At 39.1% G+C, this 19,863-nt stretch overlaps 1 protein-coding gene across 1 annotated transcript; it reads right to left on the bottom strand.

The window, feature by feature from the left end:
- Positions 1-18,214: 18,214 nt before the first annotated feature.
- Positions 18,215-19,155, bottom strand: LOC109021264 (uncharacterized mitochondrial protein AtMg00810-like). The gene is made up of 2 exons (XM_019003867.1): positions 18,932-19,155; positions 18,215-18,719 (listed from the first exon to the last, which is right to left on the bottom strand). Exons 1-2 carry the CDS (start codon positions 19,153-19,155, stop codon positions 18,215-18,217), a joined length of 729 nt encoding a protein of 242 aa, XP_018859412.1.
- Between the last annotated feature and the right edge of the window lie 708 nt (positions 19,156-19,863).

Genomic DNA, 19,863 nt, shown 5'->3' with positions numbered 1-19,863 from the left:
ACTCTAGCGTCACCCCTCGTGGGTGGGGGCACCCATAACCTTGCTCCACCCCCATGCCCACCAGAAAAAAAAAACCACTATCTGGTATCCTAAATTCATAATCAACCACCAACCAGACAAAATGTGAAAAACCATCGACCATGTATCAATGAATACAACCACTAAACCAGTGAAAAAAACCCAACTAGAGAGTGTGTGTGTGTGTGTGTGTGAGAGACAGAGAGAGAGAGAGAGATACCGTTTGTGGTCGACAGAGAGTGGGAGAGAGAGACCACAATGACAACGGTGACCGAGTGGGGAGGACGACGACGCCATAAAACAAGTAGCATAGAAACTGAGAGAGGAGAGAGAGAGAGAGAGTGAGAGAGATGCGAGGACTCGAGGGACTGAGGAATGGGTGAGGGCAATTCTATTCAGAACCCTATATCAAAATGATGTCATATTGGGACTTTTCCCCAAAATTTCGTCATTTTATTAAAGGAAATGATTTTTTTAATATATATATATACACATTAAGAGGATGAACAAGCCCCAATGCAAGCAGGTTAAAGCCCAGCTCAAGCCCCTTCCCTCAGTCTATGCTCATGTGTTGGCGGGGCCCCGCAACCTCATATAAGGACTAGGGTCGCCTGGTTGCCCAAGCAGGGCAGCCAGTGGAGGGTGGATTCCAAGAAAATTGATTGGAATTTTCAAATTGATTGTGGGTTCAAGGGATTCCATTCTTGAGGATTCATATTATTTGGTATCAGAGCCAGGTTTCCAATCAGGTCTGATTCTATCTGTTATTTCTTGCATATTTAATTATAGGACTTCATTGTTCTACGATTACCAAAAAAAAAAAAAAAAAAGAGGTGGCTGCCGAATTTCTTCACTATTGTTAGGGCTGCCGAATTTTATTGTTGTAGGGTTTGTGTTGGCCGAAATCTCTTGTTTTAGGGGCAGCCGTATATCACTTCTCCTAGGGTTTTTGAGTTATTGTTAGGGTTTTGTCAATTGCTTATTATTTTGATTGTGATCAAATCAGTTGCTGAAAAGAAAAGAAAAAAAAAATTCGTCTAGTAAAAAAAAAAATTTTAAATTTTTTTTGAGCCTTATCATCAAAGGGGCTGCATACATCATTCTAGTTGGTATCTTGTCTTATAGTTACTCTTTCATTTGTATAATTTTCTTGATTCTTGTATCATTTTTTATTCCTTCCGTGTTTCTCTTGTTCTTGTTTCTTGGACCTAATTACTATTTGGGATAAAACAAGGTTGCATTGTCTTGATTGAGTTCAATTAGTTCTTAAAGAACTTGAGTGGGAAAACTCTTGAGGTAAAAAGTAAGAGAGTATAAGACTATTATCAGATAAAAAACCAATTAAGAGTGAAACACGAGTGGAGTGCCATTACTTGAGTGTAAACACGTAAGGGAGTGTGTGAGATTTTTTTTTTACCACTAACATTCTTTTGTGCATCACATTACAATGTCTCACCGGAGTGGCTCATCACCAAGGAGGGCATATAATTCATCCTTTGTGTTGCAAGCCATGCAACAATAGTTTGAGCGGTTGAACTTTGTGTTGGGTGAAGTAAGGGATAGGATGAAGAGTCTAGACCCGTTGAGAACTCGTTCCAAGAACCTAAATTATATTAAAATCTAGACCCGTTGAAAAACCCGTCTCAAGAACCCAAATTACAAGGAGGAAAGCCACAAAGGTTGTGATTTATCTTTGAAAAGTTCAAAAGTTCAATCAAGAATAAGAAGAGTAAATTCAACTCACAATGAAAATTCAATATTGTCTAACTTTTAAAATGAGACTAAAAAGAGTATTTAAACCAAAACCTAATTAAAAACCCTAGCCAAAATAAAGTCATTTCTCCTAAAAATACCCCTGAATGAATAGTGCCGCGCTACAATAATTCAGCTACAGTAACTTCTTGAAACTCTAGTTCCTATAAAGTAACTTTCCAAATAAGTATTTGGCCACAATACAAGGCCTTCCCAAAATCCTAGTTCATAAGAAATAAGACATATGTGGGCCAAGCATCCTCAAGCCCACTTATTCTAAACTAATAAAATATATCCTTTAACAATTTGAAAGCCTTGAATAATAATAGGCCCAAACAATAACTCTAAGTAATGTCTTCCAGAGCTTGTATTGAGAAACTGGTTCTCCTTCTTTCAAGCCCATCTTGAGTATTGGGCTCTTGCTAGCTTCATCCCAAGTGGATTGCATCAATCCTTGCATTGCTTCCTTGATCTTCTTGGCTCTTGATCTTGTAATTGGTACATCTGGAACTTGCAAAGGATCTTTAAAACTAGGCCCACCTTGGTTCCCATCATTCCCCCTCTCCTCAAAAGGATTCGACTTCGAATCTTCACCTACATCAAAAGGAGAAAGATTAGAAACATTGAATGTAGCAGAAACATTATACTCACCTGGAAGGTCCACTTTATATGCATTGTTATTAATTTTCTCGAGAATTTGGAAAGGTCATTCTCCTCGAGGATGCAAACCCAATCTAAATCTCCTGGTTCAAAGATGACACGCCTTCGCCCTTTATTGGCTTGGGAAGCAGCCCTTTCATTCTTTTGGACAATTTGAAGTCATACCCTCTCATGAAGTGACTTCACCAACTCCGCATTCTTTTGTCCATCCAAGCTACTCCTACCATTAACAGGTAAATGCATCAAATCTAAAGGAGTAAGTGGATTAAAACCATAAACAATTTCAAAAGGAGAATATGAGTATGCATGGCCTTATTATATGCAAATTCTATAAATGGCAAACAATCCTCCCAGGTTTTTAAATTCTTATGAACAACAGTGCGTAAAAGCTGAGTTAAAGTCCTATTAATTACTTCAGTCTGACTATCAGTCTGCTGGTAACAAGTAGTGGAAAATAAGAGCTTAGTACCTAATTTCCCCCACAACACCTTCCAAAAGTAGTTAAGGGATTTAACATCCCTATCAGAAACAATATTGCTGGGCACACCATGGAGTCACACTATCTCCCTGAAAAACAAGTCAGCTATGTTTGTGGCATCATCTGTTTTATGGCATGGAATGAAATGTATCATCTTACTAAATCTATCCACAACCACAAAAATAGAATTTCTACCCCAAAACAAAATCCATAGATATGTCTACCCATGGCTCATTAGGAACGGGTAAGGATGTATACAACCCATGTGACAGAACTTTAGATTTGGCCTTTCTACATGTAATGCACCTGCCACAAATGCGATTGACATCTCTCTTCATCTTAGGCCAGGAGAAATGTTCATGCAAAATGTCTAAAATTTTCTTGACACCAAAGGTCCCATTAATCCCCCACCATGTGCCTTACGCACCAATAACTCAAGTATAGAACAACTTGGCACACAAAGTTTGCTTTCTTTAAACAAATAACCATCATGTTTGTAAGACTTACTGAATGCCACCTTATCACGTGCCTTATACACATCAAAAAAGTCAGCGTCATCGGCATACATGTATTTCACATATTCAAACCCAAGCATTTTAGCACTCATAGAAGTAAGAAGTACATACCTCCAGGATAAAGCATTAGCAACAATGTTCTCCTTACCTTGCTTGTAATGGATGACATATGGAAAGGTCTCAATGTATTCCATTCATCTAGCATGCCTTTTATTCAACTTACCTTGACCCTTGAGATGCTTCAATGATTCATGATTGGTGTGGATCATAAATTCCCTAGGCCATAGGTAGTGCTACCAAGTCTCTAATGCACGAATAAGAGCATAAAACTATTTGTCATAAGTATAACACTTCATGGACGCCCCAATTAGCTTCTCACTGAAGAAGGCTTTGGGCTGCCTATTCCGAATCAAAACGGCTCCAATCCCTATTCCTGAGGCATCACATTCAATCTTAAAAGTTTTGTTAAAATCAGGTAATGCTAACACAGGTGCAGAGTACAACCTTTCTTTAATAGTGGCAAAAGCATTCTCTTTATCAGCCCCCAATGAAACCCAACATTATTTTTAATTACCTTAGTGAGTGGTGCAACCATGGTGCTAAAGTCTTTAACAAAATGCCAATAAAAGCTAGCTAAGACATGAAAGGTTCTTACCTCAGTATGCTCTTTGGTGTTGGCCACTCCTTGATGGCCTTGACTTTCTCTTCATCCACCTCAATACCTTTTGTACTAACAACATAACCAAGAAAAACAACTTTGTCCATGCAAAATGTACATTTCTTAAAATTAGCATACAACTTTTCACATCTCAACATATCAAACACATATCTCAAATGCTCAATATGTTCATTTAAGTCCTTGTTGTACACTAGGATATCATCAAAGTACACAACCACAAACTTGCCTATGAATGCACGTAGGACATGGTTCATTAATCTCATGAAAGTACTATGCGCATTTGTAAGTCTAAATGGCATAACCAACCATTCATAAAGCCCATACTTAGTCTTAAAAGTAGTTTTCCATTCATCACCCTCTTTCGTTCTAATTTGATGGTACCCACTTTTAAGATCAATTTTACTGAAAATACATGAGCCATGCAATACATCAAGCATATCATCTAATCTAGGAATGGGATGACGATACTTTATTGTGATATTGTTGATCGCATGGCAATCAACGCACATCTTCCACGTCCGATCCTTCTTTGGCAATAGTAGCACTGGTACTGCACATGGGCTCATGCTCTCCCTCGTGTACCCCTTGCTCATCAAATCTTCAACTTGCCTCTGAAGCTCTTTTGTCTCCTCTGAATTACTCCTATAGGCTGGTCGGTATGGAATATCAGCTCTGGACACAAAATCAATCTGGTGCTCAATGCCTCTAATGGGTGGCAACTCATTAGGCATCTCTTTTGGGAATACATCCTCAAACTCCTACAACAAAGAAACAACCAAACTAGGAAGAAACTGGTTAGTTTCATCAAGATTAAGATAAGACTCTTTATAGACAAGAAAAACCATAGGGCGATTTGCGAAGAAAGCCTTCTTAACCTCACTCTCTCTTGCATAAAAACTCACTCTTGTCTTTCATTTTCTCTCTGTAGACTCTCTTTATTTTTAGTCTCGTGGCTTCACTCTTTTTTCTTTACTCTCAGCCACCTCTCTACTTTATTTTTCACTTTTTTTTTTTTTGTTCAATCTCTTTTTCACTCTTTCGTTTTTTATCACTCTCATTTTCACTCTTTTTTTTTTGAGCAACCTTACTTTTCAGTTTCAGTTGGTCCTCATAGACTTAGCTTGGAACTCGTGGGAATGGAATCCCTTGAATCCACAATCAATTTGAAAACTCACCCAATAAAGCCAAAATCAAGTCAATCGATGGAGAACCTAGACCCATTGAGAACTCGTTTCAAGAACCTATATTATATTAAAATGTAGACCCGTTGAAGAACCTATCTCAAGAACCCAGATTACAAGGAGGAACGTCACAAAGGTTGTGATTTACTTTTGATAAGTTCAAAATTTCAATCAAGAACAAGAGGAGTAAACTCAACTCACAATGAATAAATTCATCAAATTTTATAAACTCTTAAAATGATGCTACAAGAGTATTTAAACCCAAACCTAATTAAAACCCTATCCAAAATAAAGCCACTTCTTTCAAAAATACCCCTAGATGAATAGTGCCACGACTACAGTACCGCGGCTGCAGTAACTCGCTACAATACTTCTTTAAACCCTAGTTCCTAAAAGGTAACTTTCTAAATAAGCCCTCAGCCAAAGTCCAAGGCCTTCCCAAAAAAACCTAATTCTTAAGAAATAAGACATATGTGGGCCAAGTATCCTCAAGCCCATTTATTCTAAATTAATAAAATAAATCATTTAACAAATTGAGAGCCTTTAATAAAAATAGGCCCAAACAATAAATCTAAGTCATGTCTTCCACAACTTGTATCAAGTGGACCAAAACTAGTTCTCATTCTTTCAAGCTCATCTTGAGTATTGAGCTCTTGCTAGCTTCATCTCAAGTGGATTACACTAATCCTTGCATTGCGTCCTTAATCTTCTTGGCTCTTGATCTTGTAATTGGCCCATCTAGAACTTGCAAAAGATCTTTAAGACTAGTCCCACCTTGATTCCCATCACTAAGGTCCAATCGGACTCCTTCCCTGAGTCTATGCTCAAGTGCTGGCGGGGGACCGCACCCCGCATATGACGACTAGGGTCGCCTGGCCGCCCAAGTAGGGCAGCCGGTGGAGAATTTGAGCTCGAACTCCCTAGCATGGAAATAACATCAGCTTGTGAGTCAACGCCACCATTTCTAGCATCGGCTTCTTCATCTACCGAGGATCACGGTAAAAATAAACAAACAAAACCACTCGTCTTCATTGTATATATTTGTAAATGAAAGAAAAGCTTACAGGGATCCAGCCTTGGCAAAGCTTATTACATACAACCTACAGTAAAAGTAGCAGGAAGAGTTCATCTTTAAGTAGATTTGTTTAGAAGAGTAAAATTTTCAAGTATAGAAGTTAGGAAATCCTTGAATTATAGGATTCGGAAAATTTGTACTTGACAGTTTTCTTTTAATGAATGTAAGGCGGAAATCTCTTTTAAGAAAATGAAGTTTGAGGAGATAACACATCTACACGAAACAATATTCAACAAGTTGAGGAATCAAGTCTATCACGTCCGCCATATGTTAAGGAGTTCAAGAAGATCTTAACAAAACTAGTTGATGAATTGGAAAAAGGAACTGGATTCATGAAGTATTAAGAACCAAAAAAAAAAAAAACTCTTTACATATTGTTCATCATATAATGCAAGACATTATGTTTGAAGCAATTGATTAGTAAGAGCATGAGATGATAGATCATCTTGTTTTCAAATAACCATCTACCCACAACTCTATAATAATGCACGCTATCCCGTACAAGCTAAAAGCTATCCCATCCATCTGTATAATGAAGTGGACTTTCCTACACTTCTTTTTGTCATTACAAAAAAGAAGTATTTCTTGATTCTGAACTTGAGAATAAACTTTAGTGTGGACATATCTCCTAAGGAGATAACGACCTTGATGGAGTGTGCCCAAATGGAGATGGAAATGGCCAGTGTGGCACTTTCTATAGCTCCATCTTGTTGCTCCTTGATACTTGCAACAATAACTTCAAATATGTCCTTCTACAAATTAAGATTTGTATATTGACTATACATTGCATGAAAATGTGGGCTATCATGAACAAGCTTAAGGCTCTCGCACCTATCTATTAGCGTTGAATGTAGTGTAATGCCCAGTACCCGTTGGGTTAGAGAGTTGCTACCTGTCACCTAAAATCATATATCACATTATAGATATAAACTCAAATTTCTCAATTATACATAGATTCCATTATTTTAAACCAACTACTCCAAAATACCAAGTCATCAAAGCAAAATAAAACTACTGAATAAAATTCTCGTATAATTAAAGTACTCTATTTTTACTTAATCCATCATGCTCACATAGCCCTACCCATGCTTCATATTCTTGATCCTTAGCTAAAACATCCAGAAACATATGAAAATATTGTGGAGATAATGGGTGAGTTATTAACAACTCAGTAAGCAAAGAACATATATTAGTATGTAAATATGATCATTTACAGAGTTTAGAATATAAAACAAAACATCTTTCAGTTTCAGAATTCAGAATTAAAACATGTTATCAAAATATTAGAGTGACGGTTCAAAATATTCATATTCAAAAGTCTTTCGGCATAGCATAACTGAAACATCATTACATCATAAAAGAATTCCATGTTTAGCCCCGTAGTAGGATTGTGCAAACCCCAGCAGCCAACCTAGCAGAAGTAGAGTGTGAAATCTTCCCTTTATTATTCTTGGAGTCTCGAGTGTACACACAGGAAAGACTACGCAGAAAACCACTTTGCTTCTAAAGTGGGTGCACAAAAAATAGAAAAGATGGTACCAACCTAAACAAAGGCCACAATTTTACGCCCATGGTAAGGTCAGAACAACACAGAAACAGAATGTCATGCCAGAGGTTTTCAGAGATCACATCATATCATAAAAGAGTATAGAACAGATTTGGAACACAACATATTTAGATCATCTTCATATAAGCATGCACATTTTTTCATATTCGCTCTTTTTGAATAATTCAGAAACAAAATGCCATAAATAGCTCATGTCTACACCAGTCATAAAAAAATATATTTATCTTCTTATACGAATTTCATGAGTAATGCAGATAAACGACCGATGTTTTACACGTAACATACTTAAGTCCCTAATTAAACATGTATTTTGATATTTATGCCTAGAATATTAAAATAACCTATTTTTTCAAAAAAATCTAAAATTCCCATAATCCTAAATTACCTTCACTTTTCAAATTTATTGATATCCACTTAATTTCTCCGACTAAGACATTAAACTCTAAATTATTTACTATTGAAATCTAACTATAAAAATTTAATACTAGATAATATAATTTAAATCTTAAATTATTTTCCCTAGGAAAAATAAAATTTATAGGTTAACATGAAGTAAAACTAAACCCAACTTAAAATATTAAGCCGAGTCCTACTTAAAATAACATATAGTTTTCTGTAATAAAACTAAGCCCATTATGAAAGTAAGCCCAACGCAAGAGTCAAGCTCATCTTAAAAAATACACAACTAACTTAGGAATAGAAGTATATTTTTTTTTTTTGAAGTAAAAATCTCATCTTCATTTCATTTAACATAGGCAGAGATACATGATGGAATATCCTCCATTGTTACAATCGGATCAGAAAATGAGAGAGAGTTTTTTGCTAATAAGTGAGCTATAGAATTACCATTTCTCCTAACATGAGAAATCTCCCACTTAGCAAAATTTTGAAGTAAAATTTTTGCTTCCTTCATGAACATACTGGTTGTGCTCCAGCCTTCTTTGTCACTCTTAATAGTCATTACCACTTGGAGAGAGTCCCCTTCGAGTATGACTTGTGTGAACCCCAGCTCCAAACCAAACTTTACTGCTTGCAAAACTCCATAAGCCTCAGCCAGCAGGGGATCGGGGAAGAGAGGTGTACTTGTTCTCAGAGTAGAGACAATTTGGCCGGTACTATCCCTAGCCACCACTCCTACACCAATGAGTCCTTGTACTTTGTCTATGGCCCCATCCCAGTTGAGCTTGATCCAGTTCATAGGGGGAGCTTGCCATTCGTTTCTTTGTGGAGTTGGAGCTTGAGAGGTTCTGGATTGTCTTTGTGAAGCTTCCTCATTAAGCAACTCAATAGTATGTCTGGTATCCCTGATTATGGTTGAGGGATGGATATAAGTGTCCTTGAAAGTGAAGGTATTCCTCCTCCACCAAATCTGTCTGGCTACAACTGCAAATTCTTGTACCATCTGTGGTGACATGCTTTTGATAATGGCTTCAAAAAGTTGCAGCATAGAGTCGTGAGGTAGATTGCTTTTCTGTAGTTTTTTAGAACACTCACTCCAAACATCCTTAGCTGATTCACACCTCCACACTGCATGCACTGTGTCTTCCACTTCTGATTTGCAAATTGGACATAATGGATGCTGCACTATCTTCCTCTTGAAAAGGTTTAATCGTGTGGGAAGGGATTCTAGACAGGCTCTCCATAAAAATACCTTATCTCCAGGTGAGACTTTAAGCTTCCAGATCATCCTCCATGTTTCTGTGAATGAGTTGCTGCTCGATGCTTGGTACTTAACTGATAAGGACCTCTGATTTTCCATATAGTAGGCACTTCTGACAGTGAAAGAGCCGTCCTTTGTGCCTTGCCAAATTATTTTGTCACTAGTATTCAGGCTACTGATAGGAGTTCTTAAAATGATATCAGCTTCACTTGGAATAAAGATTTCCTTTACCATCTCTGCTTTCCATTGTTTTGACTCATGATCAATCAGATTGGATACTGTGGCTTTGCTGTCCAGTGCTTTGATAGGGCTAATGCTCTTGCTAGGTGTGTCGTGTGCAATCCATTTATCCCCCCATATGAGTGTTTCCTTGCCAGTTCCAATTCTCCAATATGCCCCAGCTTCCATAAGAGGTCTAGCAGATAAGAGGCTCCTCCAAATGAATGATGGTTTAGATCCTAGCTTTGCTTGCTGAAAACTAGTGTTATGGTAGTATTTGGCTTTCACCACTTTGGCTACCAAAGTCTCGGGTTGCTGAATTAACCTCCAACATTGTTTAGCAAGCAAGGCTTTATTGAAAATTTCCAAGTCCCTAAACCCCATCCCTCCTTCTAACTTAGATTGTCCCATTCTCTTCCATGCCACCCAATGAGTCCTTTTTTCTTTTTCTTGCTGGCCCCACCAGAAGTTATGGAGTACACCATTTATTTCCTTTAGGAGTGAGAGTGGCAGCTTGAATACATTCATAGTATAGGTAGGCAGGGCTTGTAAAACAGCTTTGATGTAGATTTCTTTCCCTGCCTAGGAAAGTGTCTTGACTTTGTGAGAGCTTGTTCTGCTTCTAACCCTATCTACAATGCTCTTGAAAGAATTGTAGCGCCCCTTTCCAACCACAGAAGGCAGTCCCAAATATTTTTCATAAGAGGTTGCAGACCTCATGCCCGCCATTGAAATGATATGCCTTTGAGCTGCCTGATTAGTGTTCTTACTAAACATGATTGAGGTTTTCTCAAGGTTAAGCCTTTGTCCCGAGGCTAACTCATACATTTTTAGTAGACTGAGCACCCTACTCCATTCAAAAGCATTGGCCTTGCAAAATAATAGGCTGTCATCTGCAAAAAATAGGTGAGAGACATTGACTTTCCCTTTAGCTATTGGAATACCATGAATCAGACCCTTTGCTTCTGCTTGATTAATCAAGTTGCTTAGTGCCTCAGCACACAAGATGAAGAGGTAAGGTGAGATGGGGTCCCCCTGTCTAATGCCTCTTGTTGGGTGGATGGTATCTTGGGGTATGCCATTAACCAAGAGGTCATAAGAGACTGTTTCGATGCACTGCATGATAAGGTCCACCCATTTGCTGCAGAAACCCAGCTTTAGCAGGACTGCTCTAAGGAAACTCCATTCAATTCTGTCGTAGGCCTTGCTCATGTCAAGTTTCAATGCCATATATCCCTCCTTCCCTGTCATTTTACATTTCATTGTATGGAGGGCCTCAAAGGCCACTATAATATTGTCAGAGATAAGCCTGTTAGGCACAAAGGCAGACTGGGTATTGGAGATAATGAGTGGCAGCAGTTTTTTGAGCCTATTAGCAATCACTTTAGAAACTAGTTTATAAAGGACATTACACAACGAGATTGGTCTAAATTCAGTCACCTTGGTTGGGGCCCTTTTTTTTGGAATTAGAGTAATGAAGGTCTTGTTTATCTCAGCAATGTTGCCCTTGGAGTTTAGTACCATTAAAATAGCTTCACATACCTGATTGCCTATGATTGACCAATGTTTTTGGAAGAAAACTGCTGGGAAGCCATCTGGTCCTGGTGAACTGAGTCCCTCCATCTGGAAAAGAGCATCCTCCACTTCTTGCTGAGTGTAAGGCCTGGTGAGTGATTCATTTTGTTCAGCTGTGACTCGAGGGGTCATGGATGCTAAACAATCTGTTATGTTCTCTGGATTTGATGATGAGAAAAGTTCCTTGTAATAGCTTTGGAAGAGATCACTAATTTCTTCTTTTGAGGTAATTTCCTGGCCAGAGTCGTCCACCAGCTTATTAATGGCATTAGTTTTCCTTCTTTGGGAAGCACATTGATGAAAAAACTTGGTGTTCCTATCCCCCTCCCTAAGCCATTTTTGTTTTGCCCTTTGCTTCCACCTGAGATGATCTTCCTCAAGTAGTCTATTGATTCCTCGTTGTACTTCCTTAATTGCTCCAGTGAGGTGTCCTCTATTCTGACTCTGTAAGTCACTTAGATGAGCTAACTGAGCCTTCAGCTCTCCCTGTTGCTGTCCTGCCTCTATCTTCCTCCAATTCAACAGTTTCTGTTTGCATTCAGTAAGTCCTTTATTAGTCTTCTCCACTGGGTTTGCTATATGTCTAGTCTGATTCCATGTTTCTTCCACTACCTTGTAACAGTCATCCCTAAGAGCCCAACTAGCCTCAAATCGAAAAGGCTTTTTGGATCTTGATATGACAGCCTGACTCCCATCTAGACATATGAGAAGAGGACAATGATCTGAACTTAATGCTGGTAAAGTAAACACCTTGGAGTTAGGATAGCATTCATTCCAAGTAGAGTTGCAGAAGGCTCTATCTAGCCTCTCTTTAATGAAGGCCCCTCCAGATCTTCCATTAGACCAAGTGAATTTATTTCCAATGAAGCCCATATCACATAATCCACATGCTTCGACAGTTTGCCTAAAGGACTCAATCTGGTTTCGAGGTCTGAGAGGGCCTCCACATTTTTCTCCACAACTGAACACCTCATTAAAGTCCCCAACACATAACCACCCTTCATTATTCAGTGGAGTTAGTTGGCGTAGTAACTGCCAGCTATCCTTCCTTAGTGCAGTATTAGGTGAGCCATAGAAACCCGAAAGTATCCAATCCCTGCCCCCTCCCCATTCTCCCTGGACTATTAGGGAGATATGCATTTGAGAGTATGTATGGACAGTGGCCTCAAAATCCTCCTTCCATAAAAATGCAATCCCTCCACTTAAGCCTCTACTGTCTACTACGAAACTGTTCTCAAAATTCAATTTCTTTTTTATACTTTCCACTTTGAGCCTGTTACACTTCGTTTCCATCAAGAAAACAAAGGATGGGACCTTTTTGTGCACCATCTGATGCAAAGCTTGAACTGTCTGGGGGTTCCCAAGCCCCCGACAGTTCCAGCTTATGCCATTCATTTTGATTGGTGGGGCTGTTTAACAGCCTCCACCATGTCAACATTGAGCAAAGTATGGTTACCTCTGTCATCAGACTTAAACTTTTTGGCCTTATCTTGTTCATCACAGTTTGGGAGATTGCTGGAGTTTCTCTTTGAGAGGCTTGGCAAACCTGTTGAAAGGTTTTCAAAACATAGGTTCCTTGCACGTCTCTTCCATGAGGCTCTAGCCTTAGACTGGTTCAAGGCTTTGACTTGTTCAGTAAAGAAGTTATCCAGGGAGTTTATTTGTGAAGCCAGATCATTTGTCACGACCTGACCCTTTCCAGAATTGGTTGGCTTGCATTCTAGGTGTGTCTGCTTGTCCACTGGATCTATCTTTCTGAAGGTAGTAGGTTCCACAGCTAGCTTAGCACTGGTCCCCTTTAGAGAGTATGTTGAGACAGCTGCTTTACTACATTGCTTTCCCTCACATTCTGTTTCAGGTAACTGATTTGGCTCTGAAAAGTCCACTGAGGCCTGCCCATTGGTCTGAGCAATGCCTTTCCCTTTTTCGTTAAACTGTTCCCTGGTAGGTGCCTGACATTCCCCTTTGACTTCTGTCTTTCCACTTTTCCCTTCCTTCCTGGACCTCCCTTCCTTCCACCTTAAAAGCATTCTGGTAAACATGAATCTGCATACACTATTTGGGAATAGCAAAAATAAAAAGACAATTAAACTTTTGAGACTAACCGAGGAAATCACCCGAGAAGGGCTGTGTGATGAAGGCTGAAGCTATATATGCTTCCAAGCTCAGCTGAGATCAATGGAGGCCAAGCTCTATGTAGTAGAGGGACTATTAGGTTTCATGGGATTGACAAACGGTGGAGAGGAAGAGAGAGAGAGAGAGAGAGTAGCGTGAGAGAAAGATCAGAGCTATTATTCCGAGAAGCAAAGGAGTAGAGGAATAAGGAGGTCTTGGCATGAGCTTACTAAGAGGAAATATGGTGGACCTGAAGTTGTGTGAAGTGCCCATTGGTACTTTCTGTGCAGGTGGAGGCGAGCTGGAGGGGCTAGCATCGTGCAGTGGCTTCCCGAGATGCAGTGGCGGCTGGTTTACATGTAAAAATACTTTGTTTCGGGTGTAGTAGAACAGGGCACTACCGTTGGTTGTTTTCGATGGTTAGGCAACAATGGATCTTGAAAACAGATGTATGATGGTGCTCTTTCGTTTGTTGTAACGATGGTGCAATGTTGTTAGAGATAGTTGTTTTCCAAGTTTGGATTAAGTTGGTGCTACCTGTGGTCATTTTATCCTTCGTTGACTGTGGGTGGTGCACTGTAGTAGGTTGTGATGGTAATTTCATAGCTGCAGACACTGGTATGCCCTGTTTGCTGCGTTTCAAATGGTATCAGCTTCTTGCGGCTTTGTTGTGGATGGGTTGTCTTGCAAGGCAGCGGCTTGCTTCCTTGGGAGACTGTTGTTCTATGGAATAGGGGTTGAGAGAAGGAGCTAGCGGCAGGTACGTGGAGGAGGAGGAGTTTCACTGAAAAACTCAAGTTTGCAGCAACCCTAGAGAAACAAATTTAGGTTTGCATGAATATTCAGATTCTGTGGGTATATATATACACCATGCTGTGAAATCTAGTGGGATGGAGACGGGCGTGCATTGGCATGGAGTCAGGACTTGGTTCTCACGAGCTTGGATTTTGGGTGTACGTGGTTTTGACCTTTTTGTGAGTTTTGGACCTCGACTCAACTTCTAAAAATAATCAAACTTGTCCCAGAAATGTTTCGGGCCAATTCCCAAATAAATAGATTCCACTTGGTCCCTAAAATATTAAATGATTTTAATCTAATTATCAACCCCAAAAAAATCCACATCCCGCCAAAATAAATTTTGGACTCGTAGTTTGTCTCAAAATTACTTGTTAAATCTCAAGTGGGCTTTCCATACACATTAACCTAAAAACATTTATAAAGCTCGTGCTTGACTTTGGCTTGGGCTTGGTGCTAGGCCTAGGTGTTATCGGTAGAGATCCCAACCGACCTCGAGATGATAAAAGCTCAAGGAGGAGTTTCTTATGGTTGTGTTGTCACAATAAAGAAGAATCTATTGATTTTGAACTGGATAATGAACTTCAATAGCAATTTCTTGGATTGATGTATGCGGAGCAAATGCTCACGCTGATGCAAAGGTTGTGGTCGAGATCAAGGTTGTGGTCAAGTTGAAGGGGGTGGTGATGAAGGTTGCCAAGCTGAAGATGTTTACAAGAAGATGGAGACCATGATGGTGTATGTCAAGAAGGGTGGACATTTCGCTAGAGATGGCGGTTGAAATGGCAACACAAAACTTTCTATAGCTCAATGTTGATGCTCTTTTTTTTCTAGAACAAACTAAATCACTGTTTTAATGTGAACTCTATATCTAAGCCCCTAATGGTGGGGAAGAGTGAGACTTTGAGTTCAAACTCCCTGACATGGAGATAGCATCGAACTGTTAGTCTAAGCCACCATTGTTGGGAAAAGACAATGCTCGTCTACATGGGGGCAGCACTACCCCCTCTAAAATGATTTCTTCAATGGATATTCGTCAAAGAGAGAAAGCCTAGTTGGTTTTGTAAACATAAAAAAACAACACCCCTCCACTTCCCTATAGATATTTGGTAAAAAGAAAAGCTTCCAAGATCTAGATTTTGGCAGAGTTTATTAATATGGCTTGGAGTTCATCTTTTAGTAGATTTTTCTAGATGTGTACATTTGTCTAGCCTAAAACTTAGGCATTTCTTGAATTCTAGGATTGAGGAAAACTTGTAGTAGACTATTTTTATTGAATTAATGTACAAATAAAATTAAAAAAAAAATAGAGAAATTTGAGGAGACCACACATTTACTTGCAATAACATTGAACACGTTGAAGCCCTATCACATCCTCCAAGTGTGAAGGAGTCTAAGAAGACCTTAACCCTTGGTGTAGAGTATGTGAGAAAACTTGGATTGCCATGCCCAAGAAAGGGAAAAACTCCGAAGATGGTATCGAACTGATAGAGAGAGAAGGGAGAGAATTTAGGGATTGAGAAGAAAAGGAAAAATTCTTGTTAATTGAATTTGTCTCAGTTGCACTGTTACAGTTACATTTACAAGTATTTATATGCTAGTAAAATAAAGTACAAGTGTCTATTTCGTTTTTTTTGTTTTTACAACAATACCCTCTAATAACCTTTTCTATATAATACTCCCCCTCAAGATGGAGTGTACAGATTAATGACACCTATCTTGAGTAAAAGAAGATTAAATTGAGCTGCACCAAGAGGCTTTGTCAAAATATCACTGAGTTTGTGAGAACTAGAGACATGGAGAGGCTTTATGATTCCAACATGTAATTTTTCTTTAACAAGATGACAGTCTGTCTCAATGTGCTTGGTCCTTTCATCAAACAGTGGATTTGCATCAATATGGAGTGCTGTCTGGTTATCACAGAATAAAAGAGCAGGCTTTGGATGAGAACATGTAAATCTTGAAGAAGAGAGATGAGCCAAGCGATCTCACATGTGGCTGATGCCATGGCCCTATATTCAGCTTTTGCTAAGTATTGAGAGACAATCTGTTGTTTCTTAGACTTTCAGAAAATAAGTGCATCACTAAGAAATACCAAATAGCTTGTTACATATCACCTAGAATCAGGGCAACCAACCCAGTCCGAATATGTAAATGCCTTAAGATGTAGACTACTAGTTGCTAGAAATAATAATCCTTGGCCAGGAGCGGATTTTAGATATCTTAAGATGCAATGAACAACATTTAAATGAGGCTGTCGAGGCTTATCCATAAACTGGCTAAGTACTTGAATGGAATGGGCCAAGTCAGGTCTAGTGATAGTTAAGTATATCAAGTGTCCAATAAGTCTTTGATACAAAGAAGCATCTTGTAAGATAGGACCATCTTCTTTGCTAAGTCTCAAATTTTGTTGCATTGGAAATTTGAGAGGTTTTGAGCCAAGGAAGCTAGATTCTTCAAGAATGAGCACTGCATACTTGCACTGGTTGTGAGCAATACCTTTAGCAAATCGAGCTACTTCCAATCCAAGAAAGAATCTTAAGTCTCCAAGATGTTTGATTTTGAACTTTTGATCAAGAAACGACTTCAAATTCAGAATAGAAGGAAGATGGTTTATAACCACTATTATATCATCTAAATAGATCAAAATTATAGTAAAATGACTAGAATCATATAAGGTAAACAATGAATGATCAACTTGAGATTGGATGAAACCATATAGGAAATAAGAATTGAGGAAAGTTTGGAGAACCATTGCGTAGAAGCTTGCTTAAGCCCATATAAAGACTTATTCAGCCTGCACACAGTATGCTCCCCATCTCTAGAAAAACCAAGTGGTATCTCCATATATACATTTTCTTCGAAATCACCATGAAGAAAGGTATTGTTTACATCTAGCTGGAGTAAAAACCAGTTTTGTGAAGCAGCCACTGCCAGAAGGATTCTCACAGTTACAAATGTAGCTACAAGAGAGAAAGTTTCTTGAAAGATCAAGGCCTTCAATTTGTGTGTAACCTTTAGCAACTAATCTTGCTTTATACCTTTCAATACTAACATCAGATTTATACTTAATTCTATACACCCATTTGCAGCCTATAGGTTGTTTTCCATTAGGTAAATTGGTGAGTGTCAGGTATGATTAAGCTCTAAGGCTTTTATTTTAGTAGCCATGGCTTCATGCCAATGAGGATGTTGGACAACTTGTTTAAAAGTTCTAGACTCAAAATTTGTAGAAACAGACAAGACTAATGATTTATAGGAAGGAGATAATTTCTAGTAAGAGAGAAATGAAGAGATAGAATAAGGAACACCAGACTTACCAGTACCTTGATCTGAAGGAGCTGAGATAGTATGAGTAGTAGCTAACTTGCAATGATAATCTTGCAGAGAAGTAGGTGCTTTGCCAGCTATAGAGGACTGCTTAACAACAACAAGGTTAACATTCTCAAGAGAAGAAGGAGGAGGAGGAGAAGAGGAAGAAGAAGGAGAAGAAGAAGAAGAAGACAGATATGAAGAAATATGAATATCATAAATTGGATGAGGTAAAACAATACAATTAGGTAGAATAGAAGTAGAAGGTGAGGATGATTTGAAAAGAAAAATAGTTTACAAAAATACTACATCCCGAGAGACAATTAGACTTTGGCTTTCAAGGTAAAAAACCTTGTAACCTTTTATTCCAAATGGATATTCAAGGAATAGACATTTTCTTGCATGAAGATCAAATTTATGTTTGTTTCTGGAAAGAGTAGAGGCAAAACATAAGCAACCAAAGACTCTCTGATGAGAATACATAGGAACTTTAGAAAAAGAGTTTCATATGGTGATTTGTTGGATAGGAGTGGAGTGGAGGTTCTGTTAATCAAATAAGTTGCTGCTAGAATGCACTCTCCCCAAAATTTCAAAGGAATGTGAGCTTGGAATCTCAAAGGATCTCAGCAGCAACAAGGCCAAGAGCACGATACTTGGATTCACAATTGAAGCGAGAGACTGTGGGTTGCTTTTTAGCACTCCAAGAGACAAGATTTTCACCCAGGTAAATAGAATAGCATGAAGTGGAGGGATGGGTGTTCAGACAGCCTGCCCAATCAACATTGGAGTAAGCAACAATACCAGTGAAGGATGAGGTAGTCATCGTCAAGTCAAAATGAAGTGTTCCTTTGACATAACGAATGATATGTTCGACAACTTGAAAATGGTCGTTGGTGGGTGCATGCAAATATTGGCTGACAGAATTAACAGAATGAGTAATGTCAGGCCGAGTGATAGTCAAATATTGCAATGCTCTGACAAGAGAGCGGTGGAGTGTGACATCGACAAAGGAGGAGACATCAGAAGAAATTCGCTGAGCCACGACTATAAGGGTAGCAACCGGTTTGCAATAAAGGAGTTGGGTCCGGACAAAAATATCTCGAGCATACTTTGTCTGACTGAGGAAAAAACCATCAGAAGTAGGAGTCACTTCGAGACCAAGGAAGTAGCTAGGTGAGCCCAAATCTTTGGTAGCAAACTCGGAGTGAAGTAGAAAGATAAATCATAACTTTTGGCTTTCGGAACAAGATCAAGGAATGAGGGTAGTGGCGTGAGAGCCATTTGTGTGGAAGGGAAGCTCGAAAACTCAGTGCCGAGACTGCGTAAGAACCAATGGGATTTGTCGACATCATCGACTGGTCGTCCGATAGCCATTAGTTGATCACAGAGAGGTTTGAAGGCCCAAGAATAGTCAGCAACAGATATAGTTCCTTTCTTCATCAAGTGAAGCCTATCTTTTAGCCGTATCTCTCGAGTTTTGGAGGGGTGGCTGAAAGGACGTTCCAGCGCAACCCAGACATCTTGAGAGGTTGTGAGACCAACAGCTTCGACCATGGCTTCTTCAGAGAGAGAGAAGAAGATTGAGGATGAGTTGATCTATGAGTTTCAATTCAAGAAACGTAGGGTTGGGAGTGGAAGAACCATCGATGATTGTGGAGGAGGGTTTGGGGAGAGAGCCATCCACAAATCCAAGGCAGTCCTAACATTCGTGTAAAGGAACCAACTAACTCTTCGAAAGCAAATAATTGCTAGAAGAGAGTTTGATAGTTACCATGTAAACCATGGTGTTGAAAGAGAGGGGTTTGGCCATGGAAGAGAAAAACATTGTTGGTATCAGATGTCAATACAGAGAGGCTCTTGATACCATGAGAATGTTTATGAATCCACCACACTGTAAAGGGTGGAGATGGTTTTCCATTTATAGAGATATACAGACATGTACAACTATAGAATAGAGAAGGAAACAATCACAAAATAAATACAGCATCGGTACAATCACGGGTCAAGTACTACAATCAAGGTAATGACCGTTGCTGGGAATCAAAGGAGGATTGTGGAGAATCCTCAACATCCATATTACACGTACAGTGTAGTTCCTGACTTATTAAAGCAAACGTACAGGAGGTGATCCAATATTCAAGTTCGATCTTGTAATAAAGCAGGGGGCACCCTTAGTTGGCATGCCTCTGCCATTTTCTTTATTGGGATGCCAGGCGTTACGCCTGACATTACTCTAGGCATTATGCCTGGAGTTATGCCGTA

This window comes from Juglans regia, chromosome 14 (assembly GCF_001411555.2).
Source record: "Juglans regia cultivar Chandler chromosome 14, Walnut 2.0, whole genome shotgun sequence".
In the NCBI taxonomy this organism is placed as follows: Eukaryota; Viridiplantae; Streptophyta; class Magnoliopsida; order Fagales; family Juglandaceae; genus Juglans; species Juglans regia.
The sequence above is the reverse complement of the archived record's forward strand: the minus strand, read 5'-3'. Positions and strand labels throughout refer to the sequence as shown.

What these genes read in the sequence shown, in the direction of transcription:
- LOC109021264 (XM_019003867.1), bottom strand. Translation starts at nt 19,155, where the DNA reads ATGGTCGAAGCTGTTGGTCTCACAACCTCTCAAGATGTCTGGGTTGCG. An exon ending in GATGTCGACAAATCCCATTG is followed by an intron (nt 18,720 to 18,931) that starts GTTCTTACGCAG and finishes TTTTTTCCTCAG; the next exon opens with TCAGACAAAGTATGCTCGAG.